A 27,013-nucleotide genomic window follows, 5' to 3' on the forward strand; every position below is an offset into this window, starting at 1 on the left:
CCTGAAGGGATGAGATCAGGATCTGGTGGTTCACTGTGTCAAATGCAGCAGAGAGGTCTAGAAGGATAAGGACAGAGGAGAGAGAAGCTGCTCTAGCAGTGTGAAGCTGCTCAGAGACAGCAAGGAGGGCAGTCTCAGTTGAGTGACCTGCCTTGAAACCAGACTGGTGAGGGTCAAGAAGGTTATTGTGGTTCAGATAGGAGGAGAGTTGATTAAAGATCGCTCGCTTGAGAGTTTTGGAAACAAAGGGAAGAAGAGAGACAGGTCTGTAGTTATTTACTGCAGACGGGTCGAGGGTGGGTTTCTTCAGGAGAGGATTTACTCTTGCCTCCTTCAGAGAATTAGGAAAACAGCCATTTGAGAGGGAAGTGGCTCTGTCAGCACGCACCGAGTCAGACAGCCACGGAGCTGGGGAGGACTGGCGGACCTGTCGTGACATAAGAGGGCAGAGAGAGTCAAGAGAGGAGGACAGAGTAGAAAGGAAAATGTCTGTGGCCAAATAATACACCTCTGATGTTTAGTCTTTTTTTTTAAATATTATTATCAATTAATTAATTTAATTTAATTGAAATAATGACTCAAAATAAAAACCTTCAAATACCTTGTAACATTACCCAAAATAATTATATTCATATCAACTCATTCATGGCTCTTACTGCAAAAAAGCTAAGATTTCAACAATTTTTGTTATTTTTCAGAGAATAATTAATGCAACTTGATTAAAAAAATCAGGCATTTTCAGTGCACTGATAGTTATGAGTGTGTAAAATTTGGGGCAGATTCAAAAATCTAAAATCTACATGTTTGTATGCTTGCCCGGCAAATAACCATCAAATCCACATTTAATATCAAGCATTCACAATAAAAATCTACCGACACAGTTTTATAAAGAAAGAATATTTCATTTTTATTTCAAAACCATCTTAAACGTTCTCATATCATTATCATATACTGTTAAAATACATTTCTAGCTACATATACCTTTCTCAAAAATATAAAGAAATGCTACACAATAGTAACCTATAGGAAATATGTTTTGATAAACAGCTTCTTCGGGTCTTTCTCTAAAATATACCATCATGGAGGAACATTTCAGTCAAAGGGCCTTATCTTACACCAGCGATAAGGCCTGAGCATGTGTTACTGATGTTGTTAAAGAAAAGCCGTTGGGAAACATGGTTCACCCACAAGAAGAGAGAATACATTTAAATCACTGTGGCTCAGATATAGCACAGCACACTTTACTTGTTGACAGTAATTGGTGGTGCATCTGTGGCTAGCTCATAGCTAACACCATGTTAATCAGACAACGTTGGAGCTTTTTATTATGATGGAGAATGACTGTGCTTCCAATGTTTGTACTGTGTTACACTAAAAATGTCTCTGAATGAAAGACAGATGTGAAGTTAGTTGATCAGTCTTTTTGTGGGTGACACAGCACAATAACATATCACTACAAGTTACAAGTCAGAGAGTAATAGTAAACTGATCATGGAAAGACATGGTAGAAGTTTTAGCTCTGTATGCACAGAGTGTGTCCTGTGTTTTAAAGCTGCTGCTAACATCACCACAGCGCCCACAGCATGGACAGTGAGATCAACAGCAACTCTTCAGAATATATAACAAATGAAAATATAAGCTTTCTATATAAGAACTGTCTTTTACATTTAGGGTAAGTACAGAAGTTTCAGAAATCAGACACAGTATTGTTAGTGCTTGCACATGTAACTCTACAGTTAAAGTATCAGCTTCAAAAGAGATTCTGACCAATTTTTTGTTCTAAGATAACTTGAATCCCTAAACCAGCCAATCTACAGAGATCCTTTCTAAATTATGTTCTTTTTAATCTTGTGCACACACAAGGTAATTATCCTGTGTGCACATTATTAAGGTTCTGCACAATTTTAGACCTTCAGACCTTCATAGCCTTTTTCCATTCTTACTGTGCATTAACAACAACGTCAAAGGTCATGTAATGTCCATGAAATGACAGTTTTGACGGAAGCCCGGATTATCAGTCAAATTAAAGGAAATATAAATCAGAGAAACCTCATCAACTGTTTAAATAAATGTCTTCCTTTTCTTTATGGAGAAACAAACAGAGGCTCCTGCAGAGACAGTCATGGTCCCTTCCAGGACAACGAGCTGCTGTTTGGTCTGGTCTCTCTGACAGCATGTGTCAGAGCTGAATCAGGAAAACAAAGCAGAAGTTCAGCTGCTTCTTCACAGGGAAACTTTGACCAGTTTGAAAAACATCTTGAAATACGGAGTTGATTTCAAGAATTTTAATTCATGTGTCAGGGTGAGAAATAATGAACCATTTGGGAAATATTAAGGCTTAAAGGGAAGGATTCTGGTAGTGTTGATTGATTTTTATCTGCCCACACAAATGAGTATGCTCAATTTAAACTTGAATCAATTGCCCCTCATAGAATAACAACTGTAAAGAGCTCTGAGTGGTCATCATCAGACTAGAAAAGCGCTATATAAATACGAAACTCTTTACCAAAACCATAGAATGCTAAATCTAACTGCACAACATTTTCTAAGCAAGGACAACTTGGTCAGCAAGTGCTTACAATTGATAATCCATGTTGTGTTCTACACTGGTAGCGAATCCCATTCAGCCTTGGTGACTGCGTCTTGTGTTGTAGCTCCGATCAGGCTTGCCCACATATCCCATGTTCAGACCTTCTGCTTCTAAGATGATGGCAGGTAAACCCAAACCCAGCGTTTTAAAATGTTTCATACAATCTGTGTCAGACATCATCAAGAGTTGCTGTTTTTGGCCTTGTAACAGCCATGGTCTTCCACAGTTGGTACCACATCCAGGTAGAAGTGACACATACATCCATTAAAACTCAGTTTATTTCAGACTGATGTGGCTGTAATTTATCAGCAAACAAAAAAAAACATGGTTGAAAAGCTTCCAGTCCAAACTAGGATAGTTGGACTGCTGGGATGTATGGTGGCTTCACTTGGTGTCCAACAACTGTAGCGGCCCTTTGAACTGGTTTCCTGAAAGCTGCTGTCTGACGGATGGCTTGGAGCCGGTGGCATCGCCCAGCTTTCTCCAAACAACCTGAGAGGGACAATCAATACTGTTAGGGACATTGTATACGTTTATCAGTCATTTTTTTACCAGTCTTGTTATATGTCTAAAAATCATTTTAAATAATCATCAGTCATGGTACATGATTATTAGTCATAAGTTTAGCCATTTTTATTATGTTAAAAGAAAATTAAGCATGTCTATTTCATGTGCATGAGCATGCTGGCTGTGAAGTGTTTGTAATGTGCAGCTACATGTGACAGGTGTGTGACCATCTGTTGGTATATAAGTTTAATATAAGTTTATAAGTTCTGGGGAATGTTTTATCACTGTAGAACCATTTTGACATGGTTGTCTGTGTCTGATTTTGGACTAGAAGAGGATCTTACTCCGGCATATTCATCCTGAAACTTTAGTGAAAGGAAATCATCTTCCAAACATCAGGGACACTGACTTATTGCATGTTCTTTCAACATTTGGACATTATCGCCACACTGCTGCTAGAAAATTCTTGTTGGAACTTACATTGCACATCTCTCTGACGATGGTCTTCTCTTTCACACTGAGATCTTCATCATAGTCCTGCGGACACTGTCTGTCAAGCTTTTCATGGACCTGCAACACAACACAAACACACACACACACACACACACACACACACACACACACACACACACACACACACACACACACACACACACACACACACACACACACACACACACACACACACACACACACACCAATGGCATCAAATCTGTTTCTTTTATTTGTAGATTTAATTTAAACTGACTATTAATAATAAATAATTAAATATAATAGAAGAAAGAAAAATCCCCAAAATGTGCATTTAAATGAAAACAGGTCTGAAATGCCACTAGAAGTCAAACACTGCTACAACACCAAGATTGTAAACACAAAACAGATTTAAAAGAAAACAAGACTGTCTGAGCAATATGACAACAAAACGTCACCGCATCACCTACACTACCTGTGTTCAGCTGACATGAGGTAAGGAAACAACTCAAGTGGCATGCATAACAGTAACGGAGAACAAATTTGAATCCAACTCTGCTGTAAAGTCTGAGCACAGTTTTATTCATGAAGCACGTGCGCAACACTAAGTTCTTTTGGCCTGAGGTCAGCTAATTGAAAGTTAAAACCTGTGTTAGGGAGTCAAAGTTCAAAGACAGTGGACAGACAGAGGTGGTGTATCAACCTAAACTTGGTAAAAGCTGTATCATATTTTAACCACTAGAGGGCAGCTGGTGTACTGGAGTATTTTTCACATTACTTTATTGGTACTATTACTGCAGTAAAGGATGTGAATACTTCTTCCACCACAGTTTTTCCTTCGGTCAGAATGATAAAACAAAACAAAACTGACAGCTACAGTAAATGATTACCAGTTGCAGTTTAAAAGTATGACAATTCTGTAAAAAACAATAAACTGCAAATAAAAAACAAGCAATTCCCAACCACATGGCTTGTGAGTGCTAATATAAACAGTTTGAGGGCCCTTTCTTAGGGGCCTAATTTCTGATGTGTCTGGGTTGTTAGATGTTATGTTCATAAAATATCCAATATTTCACACAAAATCAACTGAAAACAGATCAGTGAATCAGATCAGTATGTGTTTTTCACTCTCCACTGAAGACCTCCTCATGTGACGACCTCTAATTAAACACATTCGTGTGCTGAGAGCTAAGAATTAAGGATCTGAACTCTTATACCATAGTACAGTTACGCCATGAGCTACAGATTCTTGAATTTGAATGCATTAATTCTACTTGTTTAAGAGTATTCTTTCTTTGTTTGTATTTGTATCTTAGGGCAGATTCACAACAGCCTAGTTTATTCCGGTTGAATCAAACCTTGGAGCGTTTACACCTTTTTTATTTCATTTGGATGGTATGAATTTGGATTGGATCTCCGGTGTGGACCCAACAAATGCACTCTAGGATTTTTAAATCGACACCTACTGTGAGCGCGGTAGATGTTGTTGAGTCGTACGTCAAGGAACATGCACCAACTCATCGTTGTCTGCCATGGATAGCCACAGTTACTCAGGTCATGTAGGCAGATTATTAGATTAATTAATACCTGCTGTTCATATGCGCAGTCCTCAAATGTTTGATTATATACACTCCAGATTAACACAAGCATAAACAGAACCTGACGGTGCTTCATGATGTACCATATTCAAGTAGAACATGGAGTGGGAGTATTTTATTTTTGAAAACAAAGCGGACCAGTTGAAAACTTGAAACAATGTATCATTCTCACACTGATTCGAACCAGGAACATAACTTTTTGGTATGAGCCCGCCGTAAGTAAAGGAAATACTTGAGTGAAGGATCCAAATATTTGCTTCTTTTATGCTTAATCATCTTTATTATGGCGTAAAACAGAAGACCTCATCAGCTCTCACAGGCAGAGTTGTGGTCTACCTTCATTGCGTGGACTATTGCCTCTGGTTTCTGACCTCGGGGGATGTAGAGCTCTGTGGGTGAGGGGATCAGAGCAGCACCCTGCAGAGATAGGATTCACAATTATTGTTGTCACCATGTTAACAGAAAGATGAGAGTACAAGGATATTCTGAGGCAACAAGCAGTTGAACAAAAATTAGAAGAAGAGGAAGAAGAGAAGGTGTGAGAGGAAGCAGCAGTGCTGCTGAGCTAGGTAAACATCGTTCCCATGGTGAAAGGAGGTGCCATAGACCTGCTGTGTTTGCATAATAGCCGAACAGGATCAATCTGCTCCTCAGACAGAACTTGAGATGACATAGGATGGCCTGTATCTGCCGCAGGAAGTTAACGGTTTCCTGATCTGTATCATGTGAGAAGGGCTGCAGAGCTGATACTGATGCTTCACCTTCTGATAAACATCTCAGATTTATTTGATATATTTTTTCTTTAATTCTGGTGAAACCAAAATATCTTAGAAAACAGTTAATACCATCCCACACACTGCAAAAAGTGGTATCTGACCCTGACTGAAGAGCTGAACTGACGAATGAAAATCAAATCACAAGATTTTGTATTCCTCCGATTCATAATTCCAATAAACATTTACAAAGGAAATGTACTAATGTGATTAGATGTCCCATTTACATCAAAAAGAATAAGAGGGTTATATCAGTTTTCTGGTTGGAACACTTGGAGGTCATGATGGGCATCGTTCACTTTGGAAGCCAGTGAATAAATAACTTAGAAACAATTCAACAACCTTCCAATTCTCTGTTTGTGTGAGTAGAGTCTTGTCATCTTAGCTGGGACATGTACTGACTGTTGTCACTCATAAAAGGGAAATGAGAAGCAATATTAAATGTATCCACATCAGACTTTATTGCCATTGTTTTGCAGACGATGTAATGTCTTTACACACAAAAGAGCAGAAGGGTTACAGTGACACCACTTACCTGTGACAGCAGCAGCTTGTTTTCATCCTCCAGCATCCTCACCATGTTTTCCAGCTGTGTGATGTAACCCACAGATGCATCTAAACAAGACAAAGAAAAAGAGGCCCATCTGATGAGGTTTTGGATTGAATGAATAAAATTAAACTAGGTATCAGAGATTTTTTGGGGGCACGGTGGTGCAGTGATTAGTACTGTTGCCTGACAGCAAGAATGTTCCCCCCATGTCTGCATGGCGTTTCTCAGGCTCCCTTCCGTGGTCTGAACACATGCAGATTGGAGTTGGACTAATAAGAGACAATGCACTGACTGCAGGTCTAAATGTTTGTTTGTCTCTGTTTGTCAGCTGTGATATGCTGCTGACCTATCCAGGGATGGATGGATAAAAGAATTTGCTCATGCCTCTATTTTCTTTCTCTTTCATTGGGCACAGCAACATGATCAACACTGTATAGCTTAATTATAAAACAATGAGCTTGTCTGTGGGTCTCCATAGTGTCTGATGGCTGCAACGAACTGATACCTGAGCCCTATGTTCAACATCTGAGCCTCCACCTCTGCCAGCATCTCCTTCTAGGGCCTGGACTGACATGTTTTTCAGATGTTTAATCTCCACATAAGAAGCTCTTTGTATTAGCTGATCTTACTTCTCAGAACAACATCAGGCAGTGAAGCAAATTTCTGGCACCTTAAAGATATTTTAAGTTTAACCTTAAACCAGAGAGCTGTTGATTCTAATTCAAAGATACCTCTGAACATGATCAAGCCAAAAATGACATGTCCAATTTCTATCATATGAATGTGTATGTGAATGGGTGAATGTGACTGAATGGTCATTAAGAAGAGTTAAAGGCTGTATAAATGCAGTTCATCCACTTTCCATTAATCTATATGGTCGTTAAAGTTGAATGAAATGCTAATATTTTATTATGGCAAAGACAAATAAACTGTATTCAATGTAAATCGGTTGCATCAATCTCAATTTGTTTGATAAATAATTATAATCATTACATTACATTACATTACATTTCATTTAGCTGACGCTTTTATCCAAAGCGTCTTACAATAAGTGCATTCAACCCTGAGGGTACAAACCAAGAACAACAAGAATCAAGACAGTAAAATTTCTTCGAAATAAAGCAAAACTACAAAGTGCTATAAGTAAGTGCCATTTTAGTGCTACCAAAGTGTTCGTTTTCAAAAGTGGTTAGTTTTTTTTATTTTTTTTTTTATTCAAGGTACAGTCGGAAGAGGTGTGTTTTTAGTTTTCGGCGAAAGATGTGTAAACTTTCAGATGTCCGGATGTCGAGTGGGAGTATATTCCACCATTTAGGAGCTAGGACAGCAAACAGTCGTGATTTTGATGAGTGTTTAGCTCGCAGTGAAGGAGCAACGAGTCGTTTAGCTGAAGCAGAGCGGAGTGAACGTGCTGGTGTGTAATGTTTGACCAGGTCCTGGATGTAAACTGGACCTGATCTGTTTACAGCATGGTATGCGAGTACTAGTGTTTTGAACCGGATGCGGGCAGCCACTGGTAGCCAGTGTAGGGAGCGGAGGAGCGGAGTAGTGCGAGTGAATTTAGGTTGGTTAAAAACCAGTCGAGCTGCTGCATTCTGGATGAGCTGCAAAGGTCGGATGGCAGTAGCAGGTAGACCTGCCAGGAGGGAGTTACAGTAGTCGAGGCGTGAGATGACCAGGGCCTGGACCAGAACCTGCACCGCCTTCTGGGTGAGAAGGGGGCGTATTCTCCGGATGTTGTAAAGCATGAATCTACAGGACCGCGTTGTTGCAGAAATGTTGGCAGAAAGGGAGAGTTGGCAGTCGAGTGTCACACCCAGGTTCCTAGCAGTCTGAGTGGGGGTCAGCACGGAGTTGTCAAAGTTAATAGTCAGGTCATGGGTGGGAGAGTTTGTCCCTGGAAGGAAAAGTATTTCAGTCTTGTCAAGATTAATCTTCAGGTGGTGAGCGGTCATCCACTGAGAGACGTCAGTCAGACAGGCAGAGATTCGTGCTGCTACCTGTGTTTCTGATCGGGGAAAAGACAGGATTAGTTGGGTATCATCAGCATAGCTATGGTAGGAAAAGCCATGTGAGTGAATGACAGAGCCGAGAGTGTTGGTGTACAAAGAAAAGAGGAGAGGACCCAGGACCGAACCTTGAGGGACCCCAGTAGTGAGAGGACAAGGTTCAGAAACAGATCCTCTCCAAGTTACCCGATAAGTGCGTTCGTTGAGGTAGGAAGAGAGCAGGGATAGAGCAGAGCCTGAGATACCCAGGTCCTGAAGGGATGAGATCAGGATCTGGTGGTTCACTGTGTCAAATGCAGCAGAGAGGTCTAGAAGGATAAGGACAGAGGAGAGAGAAGCTGCTCTAGCAGTGTGAAGCTGCTCAGAGACAGCAAGGAGGGCAGTCTCAGTTGAGTGACCTGCCTTGAAACCAGACTGGTGAGGGTCAAGAAGGTTATTGTGGTTCAGATAGGAGGAGAGTTGATTAAAGATTGCTCGCTCGAGAGTTTTGGAAACAAAGGGAAGAAGAGAGACAGGTCTGTAGTTATTTACTGCAGACGGGTCGAGGGTGGGTTTCTTCAGGAGAGGATTTACTCTTGCCTCCTTCAGAGAATTAGGGAAACAGCCATTTGAGAGGGAAGTGTTGATAAGATGAGTAAGAAAAGAAATCATAATGTCCCTATCTGGACCAACAGTATTGACTTATTAGTGGTACATTAATGTTACTCTTTCTACATGTGATAATACCTCAGTTTGTCTGGGTTAGGTCTGCTTTCTGTCCCTAGAGTCCAAACTTTAGGTTTTCATCAGCCATAGGCCGAACAAACAACAAAGCTGGTCTTTTCTGTTTGACATTGCCTTTTATTATATCAAATTAATACTCATGCACTACACTGGGGAGTTTTTCTTTCCACATGTGCCAAAGTGCTGCTCTTTGTTGGAACGGTTTTCTATAATTTTGTAAGGTCTCGACCTCAAGATGTATGTCATGATTTGGCGCTTTACAAATAAAACTGAATTGAATTGCACCAAAACTTTGACTTCTTGTTATTTATTCATTTTGATAACTATTTTTGGATAAATAATGTATTAATAAATAAATATAAAACCAAAAAGTATCATTGGTGAAGAGCTTGATTTTTCATTCCATTTCATTTCCATAGCCATGAGATAAAGTCGAGGCGATGTGGTCAAAGTCACTGGTACAGATGGTGCTGACCTCAGGGCAAATACAGGAATGCACACACACACACACACACACACACACACACACACACACACACACACACACACACACACACACACACACACACACACACACACACAGTAACACCACCCCACCCTCTCAAGTGGAGACAGTGCTGACAATTAATGGCAGAGTTAAGAGGACGTCCTTAAATTACGGTCAGTCAGCACTAGGTCAGTACAGTATAGTGTTGTCTGTCTCTTTAGCCTTCTGTTCGTCTGTCCTTCAAAGTCCTTCTATCTATAAAGATGGAAGCTTTGACTAAAATCACTGATGGCTCAAGAATATTTTAGTTAAGTTTACACAGAAAAACCTGCTAATGTAAGGGGTAGTTGTCGATGAGGGGTTGCAACTGAACTCCCCTCTCCTTCCGAACATTTTCCAAGGTTTCATTTACTATAATCTTGTTAGTAATTTAGAATGTTTGGTATGAAAGGACAGGGTCAAATTAAGTCGTACCTGGCCCCACATTTCCTCTTCCTGAATGTGGATACTGAGGAGTCTCATAAGTCTGTGAGGGGGATATTGAAATATGTGGTTCAATAAAATCCAAGCAGGGGGCAAACAGGTATTAGATGAGGCTCATGAGAGCGGCCCTGAAACCAGTTTGACCATAGCGTTTAAAGGGATAGCTCACCAAAAAATGAAAATTCACCCCTCATCTACTCACCACTGTGCCGATGGAGGGGTGGGTGAAGTATTTGAGTCCACAAAACACTTCTTGAGTCTCAGGGGTAACCGGCTTTGCATCAGATACAATTATAGTCATTTACACAGTGTTTTAGGCCTGAAAGTTTATTGGAAGTGCCACGCTGGCGGACGTAGCCACACGATAGTGTGACGAGGGTCCGTGAATGCACCTCGTATGAAGATATCAGAGGGTTAATGACAGTTGGTGAACTATCCCTTTAAGTACAGTGTTTGCCTTGGTCGGTTAACAACATAAAATAATCTTTAGAAAAAAGTAGCAAACTATGCTAGTAAATTTAATATGCTCAAATTAATGACGCATTATTGATCATTACTAACTAATTATAATTTTCCTATTTTCAAATTAAACATAATTTAAAGAACACAATAAAGCTACATGAAAAACCCTTCCTGTCACACAATCTAGAATCAGTATTCCAGACTGGGTTCAATCATTATCTTATTAGGATCTGGTGTTCTCTGATTGAGTGTCAACAACATCCAATGATCTAAAGAGCATTCACAAATACAGGCTTAGACACCTCTGCATCTGGCACAGGTTTTGAAATATCCCTAAATAATGTGAAATAATTAATTCCACAGTCAGGAAATGTATCTACACATGAATAGAAACAACTTCCAATATGTACAGGAATGGCCAAACTGGAAAATTAAGACCAAAGGCAGACCGTTTATTTCAAGACGAATGCTCCATGAAATTTCACACAGCACCTGCAGACTCAAACTCATGGTGTCAAAGTGCATGTGTCTGCAATCAGAATGAGACTGCACAAGTTTAAGTCTTGCCAGGAAAAATACTTTACTGTTCAACAAGAGCATTAGAGCAAGACTACATTTTTCTGATGAACAGATAGGCAAAGAGCATATATTGGAGTTGTTTGGCCACAGTATCCATTTGGTGCAGACCAAATGTCTTTAAGGAGATCCTCAAGCAACTGTGAAGCACGCTGCTGGAACTGTTATGGATTGTGGACAATACAATGTTTTGTTTCGAGTTGAATTACAAAGGTTTTATTTTGAAAAGTTGTTAACTTGGGTCTCAACATTGTGTTGAACTCTGAAATAGCTGACATGCAATATACTAAAAATAAATGCAGTCAAATAAATCATTCAAACTTATATGTAAGCCACACACATGAACAGTAATAAAGAAAATTCGTTTTATGAAAATTGCGAATAAGCCAAACATGATGAACGCAGCTTTCAAACTTCACCCTGCACCATAGACTGTGTATAAAAAAAACTTTGAACACAAAATCCAGCACACAAACAACAAGGGTAGGCAGTATATTTGAGAAAGACTCATAAATGTCGAGTAATAATTCTTAAGTAGCTCCAAAACATCACCACAGGCCCAGCAAACCGCCCATTAAAAACTGTAATGTTTACAACCAGCACTGCAATAGTGATCTACATTCTAATAACATTCCCTCCTCAGCTGAATCACTGGCATGAAAGTCGGTTCTTTTCCCCAGCAATGAATCATTTGATTCTTGATATAAATTGTTTTTCCTGCAGAGCTGTTTCAGGGCGCATTCCTCACTCTCTGTTATCAACAGTGTCACAACGCTGTGTCATTTCATATGATGTAAAAACCTGAACAGGCTCAGCTCTAGTGGGAATACAGAGTCTGTCATATGAGAACCTCGAACATGCTGTGAGAAATACAGGCAGAGCACAGGAAACTGAGAGAGCAGAACACAAAGCACAGCTGGCAGCAGAAACACTGGCTCAGCACTGTCTCTGGTAACACACACACACACACAATTTATTTGGTCCATATTTATATTCAGTAAAGCTGCTGTGTAGCCTATTTAACTCCTTCCTCCCTGGACCAACCCAGCAGGTGTCTGAGGCTCTTCAGTAACACTGGACAAAACAAAGCTCTATTATTGTTTCCTCAGCACGGCTTTTTTTCTCACACTACTCTCAGGCCATTATGTGCACTGTGCTGGAATGTGGGAATTCCTGAGCAGGCGGCTTTTGTCCTGTGATTCCAGGCCAGGGCTCGTTCCTACGGTTAGAGTAAACTCACTCAGATTGAACATGTGTCTCTTCTGCTTTGTAATGTTATCACATTCAAATTAATCACTAAGTTAATGGGGGTAAACTGATTAGGCAACACATCATGCTGTGTTTCTGATACATGAAAGTCATTTATTTAGCCGGACATTACTTATTCTGTATGTGTTTATTGACAGTTAATAGAATATTATCCCTCTCCATCCAGACTCTTAATCAATGACTCTTATTCTGTAACAGCTGTGCATTATAACCTGTATTTACATTTTATTGTTAGACGACCTCTAGTTATTATCACATGAGTAAAGGAGAACATCAGGTGATGTAGTGTGAAGAACAACTAAGTCCAGGTTAGGAGCAGGTCAGGGTGGATACTGCGCTTTATTTCCCACGTGAAATAAATAGTCATCATGATTTTTTTCCTCCAAACTTTCACGTCATGTTTATTATTGTAGACATGATGACAAAGGTCATCCAATCTAAAGGAAGAGCTCAATTGAAACCAAACCACGATCTTTTCCTAAACCTAAGTAAAAACGTGACCCTTCCAGAACCACAAATTGTTTTACTGTTAGGTAAGGGTTAGGTCCGTTGAGTGTGCATGATCTATGGGTCGTATGAGGGACCTGGTACATAGTGAAATATGTTGGAAGATTTTTGGGAAGAGACAGTGTAAGAAATAGGAAACAAACACGCAGAGGTCCAACGTACCAAGTTCTAGGTAAATTGCTAATAATAACAATTTCTTTACACTAATCGAGACAAAGAGCCAAATATACAGTAAAAACAGACGAGATATGCCGCAGTTGAGTCACCGCGGAGCAGTCACAAGTCTCAACTTTGTGAGGAAATACAATAGTAGTCCTGTATGCGCACTATAAAAGAGTCACTAATATGGATTCACTCAGTTGGTCACATGGATATAAACTTACACACAGCAGTGTGCTCCGCTTCTTCAACAGCAGACAGTGGATGGTGTTTAGAATTAACCTTATTCTCCCATGGTGCATTCAAAGCTTTTCATAGCTGCAGACACAAACACACACACACACACACACACACACACACACACACACACACACACACACATACTCGTTTTTGTCACGTCAGGAGGTCCGTTCTGTCTTTGTATCATTGTGGGGTCCACCATTTCCAGTGGTTCTACAGCATTGTAAAAAATCAGGGAAAATAATAAAAAAATTCTAAAAACAGCTATCACTTTGAAGTTACAATATTCAAAACTTTTGTGTCACGCTAGTTTTTTGGTCACTTGTGGGGCTCGGTTTCTAGCGTTCCACTCTTGTGGGGTCCAATTTCACACACACATACATATCTCTAGTTTTTCTATCTTAGCGGGGATCTCAGCATTAGTAGAGGATAAAATCGGTTTAAGTACACTAATAGTATTTTTGGACGATAAGATTCTTATGATTTGACTGATGCAAACCATTTTAGGATATAATCACAACAGCTGGTACAATCAACTGCATCAGTTATTTACTTTTCTGTGTACAATTCATACATTCTGCATCTTGTCTCTTTTCCCTCTTACCAACCAATTCACATCCCTGGTTAGCTCAGTGACGTGGTAGTCAAATAATGACATCCTCCTCAACATATCTGTATCATGGAGACTTTTATTCAAGAAACATTGTACAAAACAATGTTTTGTGGACAAAAAGCTGCTCTCAAAAACATTTTTTTTAAACTTAGGGTATAGACTCAGACCAACCCATTATGGCAGGTACATTTAACATAACTAGAAAATATTAAATACAAACATTGTACAAAACAAAGTTTTGTGTAAAAAAGAAAGCTGCTCTTGGCAAGAGCTTGTTTTTAATTATTTTTACTTAGGGTATAGACCCAGGCCAACCCATAATGGCAGGCACATTCCACATAACACACCCGAAAATATTAAATACACACTCAAAAACAATAAATAACCTGTGTGTAGGAACCTGAAGAGTGAGGTTAGTGCAAATTGTCTCAAACAACATGGCATTTCATTACATTTTACTTTTCATTGCAGTGATCCTATTTTTTATGAAAAACTTGATTGCTTTCCAATCTCTACTGCCACAGCAGGAGGCTGCCAGTTGGTCACCTGAAATTCAGATAAAAAACAAAAACACATAATGAATTGATGCTGATGAGGTTTGTGAAGATATTGACAAGTTACTTAAGTCAGCTCTGTGATAAACGTTTCTAAAACCGCATATAACTAAAGCTAAGTGTGTGGCACAGACGTTTCTGAAGATCTGAACTACTGTCATGACAACATATAAGAGGCTGAAGCGATCACCTTCAAAATACATGTAACATATAACAGTTCAGAGAGTTTAATATTATATCTGTAATAACTTGGTTTAGATATTGAGAGGTGTTGCCTTGTGTGAGAGATGAATTGGGCCCCATAAGGAAAAGACTAGAGATGTGTGTGTGAGAGATGAATTGGGCCCCATAAGGAAAAGACTAGAGATGTGTGTGTGGGAGATGATTTGGGCCCCATAAGGAAAAGACTAGAGATGTGCGTGTGTGTGAGATGAATTGGGCCCCATAAGGAAAAGACTAGAGATGTGTGTGTGAGAGATGAATTGGGCCCCATAAGGAAAAGACTAGAGATGTGTGTGAGATGAATTGGGCCCCATAAGGAAAAGACTAGAGATGTGTGTGTGTGAGATGAATTGGGCCCCATAAGGAAAAGACTAGAGATGTGTGTGTGTGAGATGAATTGGGCCCCATAAGGAAAAGACTAGAGATGTGTGTGTGTGTGAGATGAATTGGGCCCCATAAGGAAAAGACTAGAGATGTGTGTGTGTGAGATGAATTGGGCCCCATAAGGAAAAGACTAGAGATGTGTGTGTGAGAGATGAATTGGGCCCCATAAGGAAAAGACTAGAGATGTGCGTGTGAGAGATGAATTAGGCCCCATAAGGAAAAGACTAGAGATGTGTGTGTGCTTGTTTTAGTTAGGTGCACTGGTCATAAACTATGTTCCTTCAATCAGAAGTCTACCACATCAACCAATGAGTAACCCTCAATGAAAAGCTGTATCAGAATGCTATATCAACACCATAATATCTTCGTTAATGAACTAGATAGTGTAGAGATCAACATTAACAGTTTGTGATGACAGCATCTTCATCATTCTTTTACCTGTGAGTTTGAACTGTCTGTATTTGAATCTCCATGGGAGCTCGGATCAGCTTTTAATATCTGGGTCTCTACTGCCACAGCAGGAGGCTGCAAGTTGGTCATCTGCAATTCAGATAAAAAACGAAAACACATAATGAATTGATGCTGATGAGGTTTGTGAAGGTATTGACAAGTTACGGAAGTCAGCTCTGTGATAAACGTTTCTAAAACAGCATATAACTAAAGCTAAGTGTGTGGCACAGACGTTTCTGAAGAGCTGAACTACAGCCATAACAACATATAAGAGGCTGAAGCGATCACATTCAAAATACCCTTTTTAAACATATACCTGTTCAGAGAGTTTAATATCCTGTCTGTAATAATTTGGTTTAGATATTGAGAGGTGTTGCCTTACTGATGTAAAATCTCTTAAAGTGAGATCCAAACCGGAGGGCCCCATAAGGGTATCACTAGACACGTTTATGAGTGTGTGTGTGTTCGAGGAAAATCTCTAAAAGTTGGATCCAAACGGGAGGGCCCCACTAAGCATCACTAGAAACAGAATGTGTGTGTGTGTGTGTGAGATGAATAAGGCCCCATAAGGAAAATACTAGAGATGTGTGTGTGCGTGTTTTAGTGAGGTTCACTGGTCATAAACTATGTTCCTTCAATCAGAAGTCTACCACATCAACCAATGAGTAACCCTCAATGAAAAGCTGCATCAGAATGCTATATCAACACCATAATATCTTCGTTAATGAACTAGATAGTGTAGAGATCAACATAAACAGTTTGTGATGACAGCGTCTTCATCATTCTTTTACCTGTGAGTTTGCACTGTCTGTATTTGAATCTCCATGGGAGCTCGGATCAGCTTTTAATATCTGGGTCTCTACTGCCACAGCAGGAGGCTGCAAGTTGGTCATCTGCAATTCAGATAAAAAACAAAAACACATAATGAATTGATGCTGATGAGGTTTGTGAAGGTATTGACAAGTTACAGAAGTCAGCTCTGTGATAAACGTTTCTAAAACAGCATATAACTAAAGCTAAGTGTGTGGCACAGACGTTTCTGAAGATCTGAACTACAGCCATAACAACATATAAGAGGCTGAAGCGATCACATTCAAAATACCCTTTTTAAACATATACCAGTTCAGAGAGTTTAATATCCTGTCTGTAATAATTTGGTTTAGATATTGAGAGGTGTTGCCTTACTGATGTAAAATCTCTTAAAGTGAGATCCAAACCGGAGGGCCCCATAAGGGTATCACTAGACACGTTTATGAGTGTGTGTGTGTTCGAGGAAAATCTCTAAAAGTTGGATCCAAACGGGAGGGCCCCACTAAGCATCACTAGAAACAGAATGTGTGTGTGTGTGAGATGAATAAGGCCCCATAAGGAAAATACTAGAGATGTGTGTGTGCGTGTTTTAGTGAGGTTCACTGGTCATAAACTATGTTCCTTCAATCAGAAGTCTACCACATCAACCAATGAGTAACCCTCAATGAAAAGCTGCATCAGAATGCTATATCAACACCATAATATCTTCGTTAATGAACTAGATAGTGTAGAGATCAACATAAACAGTTTGTGATGACAGCGTCTTCATCATTCTTTTACCTGTGAGTTTGCACTGTCTGTATTTGAATCTCCATGGGAGCTCGGATCAGCTTTTAATATCTGGGTCTCTACTGCCACAGCAGGAGGCTGCAAGTTGGTCATCTGCAATTCAGATAAAAAACAAAAACACATAATGAATTGATGCTGATGAGGTTTGTGAAGGTATTGACAAGTTACAGAAGTCAGCTCTGTGATAAACGTTTCTAAAACAGCATATAACTAAAGCTAAGTGTGTGGCACAGACGTTTCTGAAGATCTGAACTACAGCCATAACAACATATAAGAGGCTGAAGCGATCACATTCAAAATACCCTTTTTAAACATATACCAGTTCAGAGAGTTTAATATCCTGTCTGTAATAATTTGGTTTAGATATTGAGAGGTGTTGCCTTACTGATGTAAAATCTCTTAAAGTGAGATCCAAACCGGAGGGCCCCATAAGGGTATCACTAGACACGTTTATGAGTGTGTGTGTGTTCGAGGAAAATCTCTAAAAGTTGGATCCAAACGGGAGGGCCCCACTAAGCATCACTAGAAACAGAATGTGTGTGTGTGTGAGATGAATAAGGCCCCATAAGGAAAATACTAGAGATGTGTGTGTGCGTGTTTTAGTGAGGTTCACTGGTCATAAACTATGTTCCTTCAATCAGAAGTCTACCACATCAACCAATGAGTAACCCTCAATGAAAAGCTGCATCAGAATGCTATATCAACACCATAATATCTTCGTTAATGAACTAGATAGTGTAGAGATCAACATAAACAGTTTGTGATGACAGCGTCTTCATCATTCTTTTACCTGTGAGTTTGCACTGTCTGTATTTGAATCTCCATGGGAGCTCGGATCAGCTTTTAATATCTGGGTCTCTACTGCCACAGCAGGAGGCTGCAAGTTGGTCATCTGCAATTCAGATAAAAAACAAAAACACATAATGAATTGATGCTGATGAGGTTTGTGAAGGTATTGACAAGTTACAAAAGTAAGCTCTGTGATAAACGTTTCAAAAACAGCATAAAACTAAAGCTAAGTGTGTGGCACAGACATTTCTGAATATCTGAACTACAGCCATAACAACATATTAGAGGCTGAAGTGATCACATTCAAAATACCCTTTTTAAACATATAACAGTTCAGAGAGTTTAATATTATGTCTGTAATAACTTGGTTTAGATAATGAGAGGAGTTGCCTTACTGATGTAAAATCTCTTAAAGTGAGATCCAAACGGGAGGGCCCCATAAGGGTATCACTAGACACGTTTATGAGTGTGTGTGTGTTCGAGTAAAATCTCTAAAAGTTGGATCCAAACGGGAGGGCCCCACTAAGCATCACTAGAAACAGAATGTGTGTGTGTGAGATGAATAAGGCCCCATAAGGAAAATACTAGAGATGTGTGTGTGCGTGTTTTAGTGAGGTTCACTGGTCATAAACTATGTTCCTTCAATCAGAAGTCTACCACATCAACCAATGAGTAACCCTCAATGAAAAGCTGCATCAGAATGCTATATCAACACCATAATATCTTCGTTAATGAACTAGATAGTGTAGAGATCAACATAAACAGTTTGTGATGACAGCATCTTCATCATTCTTTTACCTGTGAGTTTGAACTGTCTGTATTTGAATCTCCATGGGAGCTCGGATCAGCTTTTAATATCTGGGTCTCTACTGCCACAGCAGGAGGCTGCAAGTTGGTCATCTGCAATTCAGATAAAAAACAAAAACACATAATGAATTGATGCTGATGAGGTTTGTGAAGGTATTGACAAGTTATAAAAGTCAGCTCTGTGATAAACGTTTCTAAAACAGCATATAACTAAAGCTAAGTGTGTGGCACAGACGTTTCTGAAGATCTGAACTACAGCCATAACAACATATAAGAGGCTGAAGCGATCACATTCAAAATACCCTTTTTAAACATATAACAGTTCAGAGAGTTTAATATTATGTCCGTAATAACTTGGTTTAGATAATGAGAGGAGTTGCCTTACTGATGTAAAATCTCTTAAAGTGAGCTCCAAATGGGAGGGCCCCATAAGGGTATCACTAGACACGTTTATGAGTGTGTGTATGTTCGAGTAAAATCTCTAAAAGTTGGATCCAAACGGGAGGGCCCCACTAAGCATCACTAGAAACAGAATGTGTGTGTGTGAGATGAATAAGGCCCCATAAGGAAAATACTAGAGATGTGTGTGTGTGGTTTTAGTGAGGTTCACTGGTCATAAACTATGTTCCTTCAATCAGAAGTCTACCACATCAACCAATGAACATGACCCATAACACATAACCCTCAATGAAAAGCTGCATCAGAATGCTATATCAACACCATAATATCTTCGTTAATGAACTAGATAGTGTAGAGATCAACATAAACAGTTTGTGATGACAGCGTCTTCATCATTCTTTTACCTGTGAGTTTGAACTGTCTGTATTTGAATCTCCATGGGAGCTCGGATCAGCTTTTAATATCTGGGTCTCTACTGCCACAGCAGGAGGCTGCAAGTTGGTCATCTGCAATTCAGATAAAAAAACAAAAAGTAATATTTAGTTCTGAGAAATCACATAATTATCTTTCAAAACACAGATCACAATCAATTCTATATAAATGGAGGAATACAAACATTTAGACATTAGAAATATTATTTCGTCACCCAATACAATATTCTCCTTCTTGGCCTTCATGCATTTATCGAACTGCAGTTCATTGTGTTTTTTCAGGGGGTTTAATATTTGTGGAGCAGGCAAGTGACATGCACTCTTTGGATATGATTTTTGTTGTTAATGATCACAACTCTCCTAAATCTGAATTACCTCAAAAACAATGGGACGATGATTTGTTTCAAGGGACTAGCTTCTGCCTCTGGTTTTTGTCTAGCTGTCTACTCTGGATATCCCTTTTCTACTCTCGAGTGCAGCCACAACATCCAGGAATTGTATATTCAGGCTGCCAATGCACGATGCACACAACATATTAGTTTAGGGACTACTTGATTTTATATGCAGCGTATAAGAGCTTTCTGTTAGCGAAACCTGCATTTTAAATGTCAATAGTCAGTCGATCATGTTTATTTAATTGTGGAAGACCAAAATAATGATCACAATTACTATTTGATTAATTATGCAGCCCTTTTTTAAATAAGTTGGAGCTAGCATGTAATCATTCTCCAACAACAAGGATATGTATTTATAACACAAGCAATATACAACTGAAAACAATGTGATGCAATTTAATCTATTTCAACTATATTTAATGTAAATATTTATGATAGAAGCCAGTGTAAAATTGCCCATACAAGGCTGCATTCATTTTACTAAAACAGCAGCCATAAACAAGTTGTTTTTTGTTTTTAAATGTCTGCTTCTGAGATGTTTTTTAAATATATATTTATACCACATGTAAATATTAATGAATAGTACTGAGGAATGCACAATATGCTACACCCACTGGACCAGACATGCTTCTTACCTTTATTATTATCAATATATTTTTCTATAAAACACTGCTTCTCCCTTTAAGACAGAACCCACGATATTGCATCCACTGCAGGCTGGATCCTCTTCCTCTTTAACATTGTGGCTCTGTGAAAATCATTTTCAAATTAGACAGCAAACAAGTATTTATTATCTAGGATTAGTCATCAGAACTACAGGTGTGTCCAAGAGGTTTGTGCCAATAGCATAATAACATTCACTAGTAATCATGAACCCCAGCATTCAACTCATGAAGCCATTCTTCTTATTAAAATAATACTTGTATAGGATCAACCATGTAATACACAATACACATATGCCCTTTTTTAAAGGCAAACTGGAATACTGATGCTGCAGTGATGTTTAAATACTTATATTAACATAAAGGCAAACAAAAACAGCATAATAGTAATAATTCATATTGATCAGCCCATCAGCAGCCAGCTATCTTGTGCTACTATAAGAAGCTAGTGATCTGCTGTTAATAATAGCAGCTAGCAATCCGATGCTAACATAAGCCAGTGATAGGACACTAACATGAGCAGCTAGGGATCCGATGCTAATATTAGCAGCTAGCGTTTCGATGCTAACGTTAGCAGCTAGCTATCCGATGCTAACGTTAGCCAGAGATAGGACACCAACATGAGTAGCTAGGGAGCCGATGCTAATATTAGCAGCTAGCGATTCGATGCTAACGTTTGCAGCTAGCTATCCGATGCTAACGTTAGCCGGAGATAGGACACTAACATGAGCAGCTAGGGATCCGATGCTAATATTAGCAGCTAGCGATTCGATGCAAACGTTAGCAGCTAGCTATCCGATGCTAACGTTAGCCAGAGATAGGACACTAACATGAGTAGCTAGGGAGCCGATGCTAATGTTAGCAGCTAGCGATTCGATGCTAACATTAGCAGCTAGCAATCCGGTGCTAAGGTTTGGCAGTGATAATACACTATTATTAGCAGCTAGTGATACAACACTAATATTAGCAGCTAGCAATCCGATGCTAACATTAGCAGCTAGAGATCTGGATAAAATATTTTATTAATCCTCAATGGTGAAATTGTTGCACTGCAGTTGTAAGAAACTGTGGGGAGGAACAATAAAATGTCATACAAACCAAGTCAAGCTCCACTAAAACTATCCAGCTTACCTGTCATCCATTAAGCAGCAGGCCCGGTCCACAACACGGCATTCGCTAGGCCCCGCCCACGTCCCGTATCATTGGCTGAAAGGTTACACACTTGTAGCTGGTGTGTGTGGGCCAAAATGGCCAAACCGGAAGTAGGGGGCAGTAGAGAGCAAATAATTTCACACACACTTTTCCACTTTTTGTTACCTTGTGGGCCAAGTGAAGAAGAAGCAAGGGGGGCATGAGGGGAGGTTCCTGAGCTCATTTAAAGCAATAAACGGTGTGGGGCCCACCATTTAGGGCCCCACACCGTTTCAGGGCCCCACACCGTGGGTGTGCTCCTTGCCACTGGACCTCACAAAGTAAGAAATACGAGTGCACACACACACACACACACACACTCAGACAAAGACCTTCCCATGCAACCTCATTAACATAACAACACAGCCTCTCTCCATCACATGCTGTAAATCTGTCACACACACACACGCAAACATTGAGAAGAGGCCAAGCCCAGATACAAGCTTTTTATTCGACTCGACTCAAAGACTTACAACAAACACACACATCTTCAGTATGTAATTACCAACAAATCTTGGCAGATTAGACGGTACATAGTGAACACAATTCGGAAAGGCTTTGGAAAAAACCTGCAACAATAAACCATGAGTTTAAAATTGTTAAAAAAACGAAATAAAAAGTGAATTGCTTGAGTCATTAGAAGTATTTTAATTCCAAAGAACCAGCAGCCCCCCCCTCTCTCTCTCCACAGCATTTGTTATGGGTCTCCAGAGGGCCACTGAGAAGCTGTCAATGAGCAGTTTATGGATCACCCCAATTACAGGGTCCTTCAGAGGGTAACAGCAGCACTGCTTGTCTTTTTATGGCTGCAGGATCACTGAAAGACATGTACATTTACAGAATTAAAAAAATGTGGATAAACTCACAAACAAATAATTTGCTGTACTGATGGATTCTAATGCAATTTCTAATGAGGAGGAGGTCAGAAGGTAAAAATGGGGTGTCAGTGGGTGAACAGGGAGGGACACAATAAAATGGGATACATTTGCCATAAGTGTTTGTACACCCTGGTCCACATACTCTAATGGAATACTGCCAAGATTTTATATTCATTTCATATTATTTCATAATGTAGATAAATTGTCAACTTACAACCGGCGAGTTGCAAAAATCTTCAGCATGCTTGTATCAGCTGAAGCAAGATGAAAAGTTTTCATCGTTGTGTTTGTGCTCCCAGCATTTGGTTAAGGAAACATGTTGGTTTTTATTAAATGCAGAAAAGCCTTTGTGATTTGATGCACAAGGTGTAATGTTTACTTTAATAACGTCTTTTCCTGACGCTAACCCAGGACTAAACCTGTAACCACATGAAGGACTCAGGATGAATCAAATCTCCTCCCCACAACTTTTTTCAACCTTCTACAACTATCTATGGCCATGATCCAGGCAGGAACTACAGCTTGCATATTGGGCAGTAGAGAAGTACATTAGCATTAAGTTCAAGTAATTAGGACGCTTCCAAAATGTGATGTAATGAAGAATGGATGGAGACACTGAAGTTGATATGGACCGAAGTAATACATCTGCTTCCACGTTACATTACACAATGTGCTGACCTGTTTGAATGGTTAATGTTACTGACCCCCCAAACATGCATGTCTAAATTAACAGCAACTCAAACAGGTAAATCTGAGGAGGGCTGTTTTAGACAGGGTAAAATGGTTGCTGTTATAAATTATCCTTGTGGTATTTTGACCAAAATATGTTGCAGACATTTCATTAAGACCCCAAGGAACCATATCAACTGTGGTAAAATGGGCATAATATGTCCCCTTAAAAACATGCATGCATGCACGCGCATGCACACGCACACGCACACACACACACACACACACACACACACACACACACACACACACACACACAGACACACACACACGTACATAGATAGCTGTAGACCCTAACTGGTATCAGACAGAGACATGGTACCTCAGTATTGGGCTGACACTGGTTTAAACTGCAAATGTCAACAATCCAACCACACGCTGTCTCTCTCTTTCATGAAATAAAATGCGTGTATCCTGTCTGAGGCCACTTTGACCATGCCACACCATAAATCAGTCCAACCTTGAAGTGATCAATCCTAATCCACACTATGGAACAAAGACAACCAGATGTGTTCCAGACACTGTCTGTCACAGATGTCTGACCCAAGGAGGCTCCAACTGTTGTGTCTCTCTTTGATGTGTGTGTGTGTGTGTGTGTGTGTGTGTGTGTGTGTGTGTGTGTGTGTGTGTGTGTGTGTGTGTGTGTGTGTGTGTGTGTGTGTGTGTGTGTGTGTGTGTGTGTGTGTGTGTATGTGTTGTGTGTGTGTTGCTAACATGCTGAGTTGAGCGCAGCCACCATGGAGGTACGACTCAGATAGTGATCTACTGACCACAGTGATGATGACATTTCACTCCTGCTTCCCACACACAGCTGCCTATTTATTGACAGACTATTTTGGTAAGACTTTTCAAAATCTCTTTAAAGATAGTGTATACTGCTCATAATGAAGTGTTACCATCTTTACAAATTTTGTAACCCCTTAGAAACTGTGTTAAATTGTACTGTGTCGGTCCAAGTTTCCAAATATGAATGTGAAGAGGAAATTTCAGGTAATGTCAATTCAGCTGGTTTTGACAAACATGCACAAGGTCAGCTGCTTGCTTTCTTCAGGATCTTGTTCTTCTGATAAATTAGTTTTGTGCAGTAAAGTGCACGGTGTATTTCATTACACTCCTCAGATAAATTATGAAATATAATCCAGAGTGTGGCTCTGGAGGTAGTGCGCTATATTTGAAACTTTCCAATTTTCTTTCCCATATCTTAAGGAATCAATGACAACTCTAACTAAGGCTGTTTGAGGAAGTACTCTATATTACAGTTTTTTTCAATTGCATAAACACTAAAATCAAAAGTATTACACAATTATCAAAACCTTACCCATTTTGCAAAGGATCTGAGGTGTTCTGCTCATTGGGTGTGTGGTTGTGCTGATTGTGTGTAGTGTTTTGAAACACGAGCCCTGTTTTGAAAATCGTTCTTAAGCAATCAAGAAAAACCTATTATGTTACTGATAAATTATCAGATTTATTAGATCATTAGACTATTTGTAAAGAGAACATGGTAATTCCTAGTTTCGAGTGCGTATATACTATTATGAAAGTTATGTATATTCCATTTTTGACCCTAAATCCTAACAATGCACCTTAAAAAACTCTTTGAGATATTGTGGATCAAAACCAACCTACATAACCATTGATCAGCTTTTGAGGAATTGCTGTATGAACACAACATCCCAAGTGGTGCAGAGCGTACGCAGAACTAGGGTCATTTTTGTTTCTGTACTTCCGATTATTCACATAAGAGATGGTAGAAATGTCAGTCTTTGGGTACAAATAACTGTTTACAGCCTAGTATTTCTCATCCTGTGCATTTGTTTTTACGTCTTTCCCTCTCAGACACACGTAAAAATGCAGACATAATCATCGATTTAACTGTTTGACCATTGGTCTAAATCAGGGGTCGGCAACCTTTGCTATCAATGTATCAAGCTCGGATGTGGTGCTGCATTGTGGAAAGGATTAGCTATGGTTGTGAATAAACAGAATAAATATAACATGACATCTCATCCACTGAATGTGATTATTTCTGGAGCTGGACCTGCAGGTGTCCTACTGTACAGTGTTCAGGACCAAGACCTCACCTCAGCTGGATGTTTGGAGCGTATAATGATTTCAGCAGGGACTAGATTAAAACGGCAACAGCTGAGAACCAATCTTCTCTCTCAGATTGAATTTTGAGACCAGTTTAGACCACACTAGACAAATAATAATATTACTGTATTACACAACTTCAAGAGCAGTTGGCTGTAGCATTCTGCATCCGTGATGTTTCTTTGAAGCCATATTTTTTACGTTAACAACAAAACTGCGGTCCTCTGTGTTTTGTAGTTAGGCACCAATCTTCAGGCTGCTTCCATTGACATTCTGCTATATCAAAAACAAACACTCCAGTCCTGTTTGCTTTCCTTTAACCAACTTGCAACTTATAACTCCAAGTCAAAACTTCTTATTTTCACTGTGTTTCCTGTAGAGAAGGGGATTTTAAAAACGGTGACAGAAGACAAGAAACAGAATGGGAGGAAAATGCAACCGAGACACATGGTCAGTGATAGGTTTATACCCCAAATCCAGTGTATCCACCCTGACCTTCTTCAAACGCGGACTTTGTCCCGCTGTATACTGCATCAGCTGACTTCCTACTTTGCTCCTGTCATATTGGTAATGGTAATTCGCTCTGGGCCATCTGTGCTGAGCCATGCCGGGCCAGACACTGTCATTTAGTCAGAGAATGAGCAAACAGCAAGGTGACTATGAAACACTGCCTGAATCAGTGAGAAGAGGAAGTGTGTGTTTACTCAAGCAGAATTGGTTCTGTTATTTATTTCAAAGCTCATCCGGGTTTTACTATGAGGTTAGTGGACACTGATGTGCTGGGTAGAGTAGAAAAAAACACTGATAGATAGTAGAAGGCAGCACATACACACAGATAGACGACATACATACTACTCACATCAACCTTAAATAATCCACTAACAATTTGAGAGAACAATTTGTCTGTAAAGTTGAACATGTTATATATTATATTATATATCAAGGCTGAAGCTTGAGAACTACAAAACTGTAGAATCAATCCAGCTGAGAGTTGCACCTTTCTCTCTGACTAATGATGCTTGCCTCTTTGTTTTTTATGTGCTATATTTGACGATATTTACCTGGGTCAGAATTATTGTGCTCTACTGAGTGCCATTAATATATGGTCCTGTGAGTCCATTTTGTAATTACCTACAACCAATAACCCTAAGCCTTAAAATTTACAATGAAAACCGAAACCTTCAGTCACAGTTCAGTACCAGCTAAAAGATAAGTGTCAACAATACTGGTCCCTCTCTAATCACAACCACTGAGATGTCCTAGCAACGTGTGTAAATGCAGTCAGGGCCTTCCTGCCGAGGGCTGGACTCTCAGAGAAACTTCCTTTAAAACATAAATATTCAAACAGAAGAAAAAAGAATGAGCTGGCACATGTGAGTTAGCAAGCTAGCCTATGTTCTAAAATGTTTTAAATA

At 39.6% G+C, this 27,013-nt stretch overlaps 2 protein-coding genes across 5 annotated transcripts in view; both read right to left on the reverse strand.

Annotated features, from left to right (window-relative positions):
• Positions 1-2,775: 2,775 nt before the first annotated feature.
• ccdc85ca (coiled-coil domain containing 85C, a) overlaps positions 2,776-27,013 on the reverse strand; it is a 29,288-nt gene continuing 5,050 nt past the window's right edge. Inside the window, exons 2-5 of one of the 3 annotated variants that reach the window (XM_061083482.1) lie at positions 6,475-6,554; positions 5,503-5,583; positions 3,578-3,667; positions 2,776-3,082 (exon numbers count right to left, since the gene is read on the reverse strand). In XM_061083482.1, coding sequence (XP_060939465.1) covers positions 2,975-3,082; positions 3,578-3,667; positions 5,503-5,583; positions 6,475-6,554 — 359 coding nt within the window. In that variant the 3' untranslated portion in view covers positions 2,776-2,974. Of the gene's footprint in view, positions 3,083-3,577; positions 3,677-5,502; positions 5,584-6,474; positions 6,555-22,663; positions 22,718-27,013 lie in introns of those variants that run through there. The other 2 variants (XM_061083484.1, XM_061083485.1) reach the window with 2 other exon arrangements.
• On the reverse strand, positions 14,076-22,008 carry LOC133016158 (uncharacterized). Of its 2 annotated transcripts, XM_061083486.1 has the most exons (9): positions 21,841-22,008; positions 20,683-20,795; positions 19,626-19,727; positions 18,814-18,915; positions 18,017-18,118; positions 17,218-17,319; positions 16,419-16,520; positions 15,616-15,717; positions 14,076-14,563 (listed from the first exon to the last, which is right to left on the reverse strand). In XM_061083486.1, the coding sequence occupies exons 3-9, from the start codon at positions 19,725-19,727 to the stop codon at positions 14,501-14,503; spliced, it is 675 nt and encodes a 224-aa protein (XP_060939469.1). In that variant the 5' UTR covers positions 20,683-20,795; positions 21,841-22,008; the 3' UTR covers positions 14,076-14,500. The 2 variants fall into 2 exon arrangements, with proteins under 2 accessions (XP_060939469.1, XP_060939470.1); XM_061083487.1 differs by lacking the exons at positions 15,616-15,717; positions 21,841-22,008 and having other exon boundaries at positions 20,683-21,080.

This window comes from Limanda limanda, chromosome 12 (assembly GCF_963576545.1).
Source record: "Limanda limanda chromosome 12, fLimLim1.1, whole genome shotgun sequence".
NCBI lineage: Eukaryota > Metazoa > Chordata > Actinopteri > Pleuronectiformes > Pleuronectidae > Limanda > Limanda limanda.

Excerpts from the sequence above, each read along its gene's own strand:
- LOC133016158 (XM_061083486.1), bottom strand. The coding sequence starts at position 19,727 with ATGACCAACTTGCAGCCTCCTGCTGTGGCAGTAGAGACCCAGATATTA. Across the intron at positions 18,119-18,813 it reads CAGACAGTTCAAACTCACAG|ATGACCAACTTGCAGCCTCC; the intron begins GTAAAAGAATGA and ends TCTGAATTGCAG. Across the intron at positions 15,718-16,418 it reads CAGACAGTGCAAACTCACAG|ATGACCAACTTGCAGCCTCC; the intron begins GTAAAAGAATGA and ends TCTGAATTGCAG.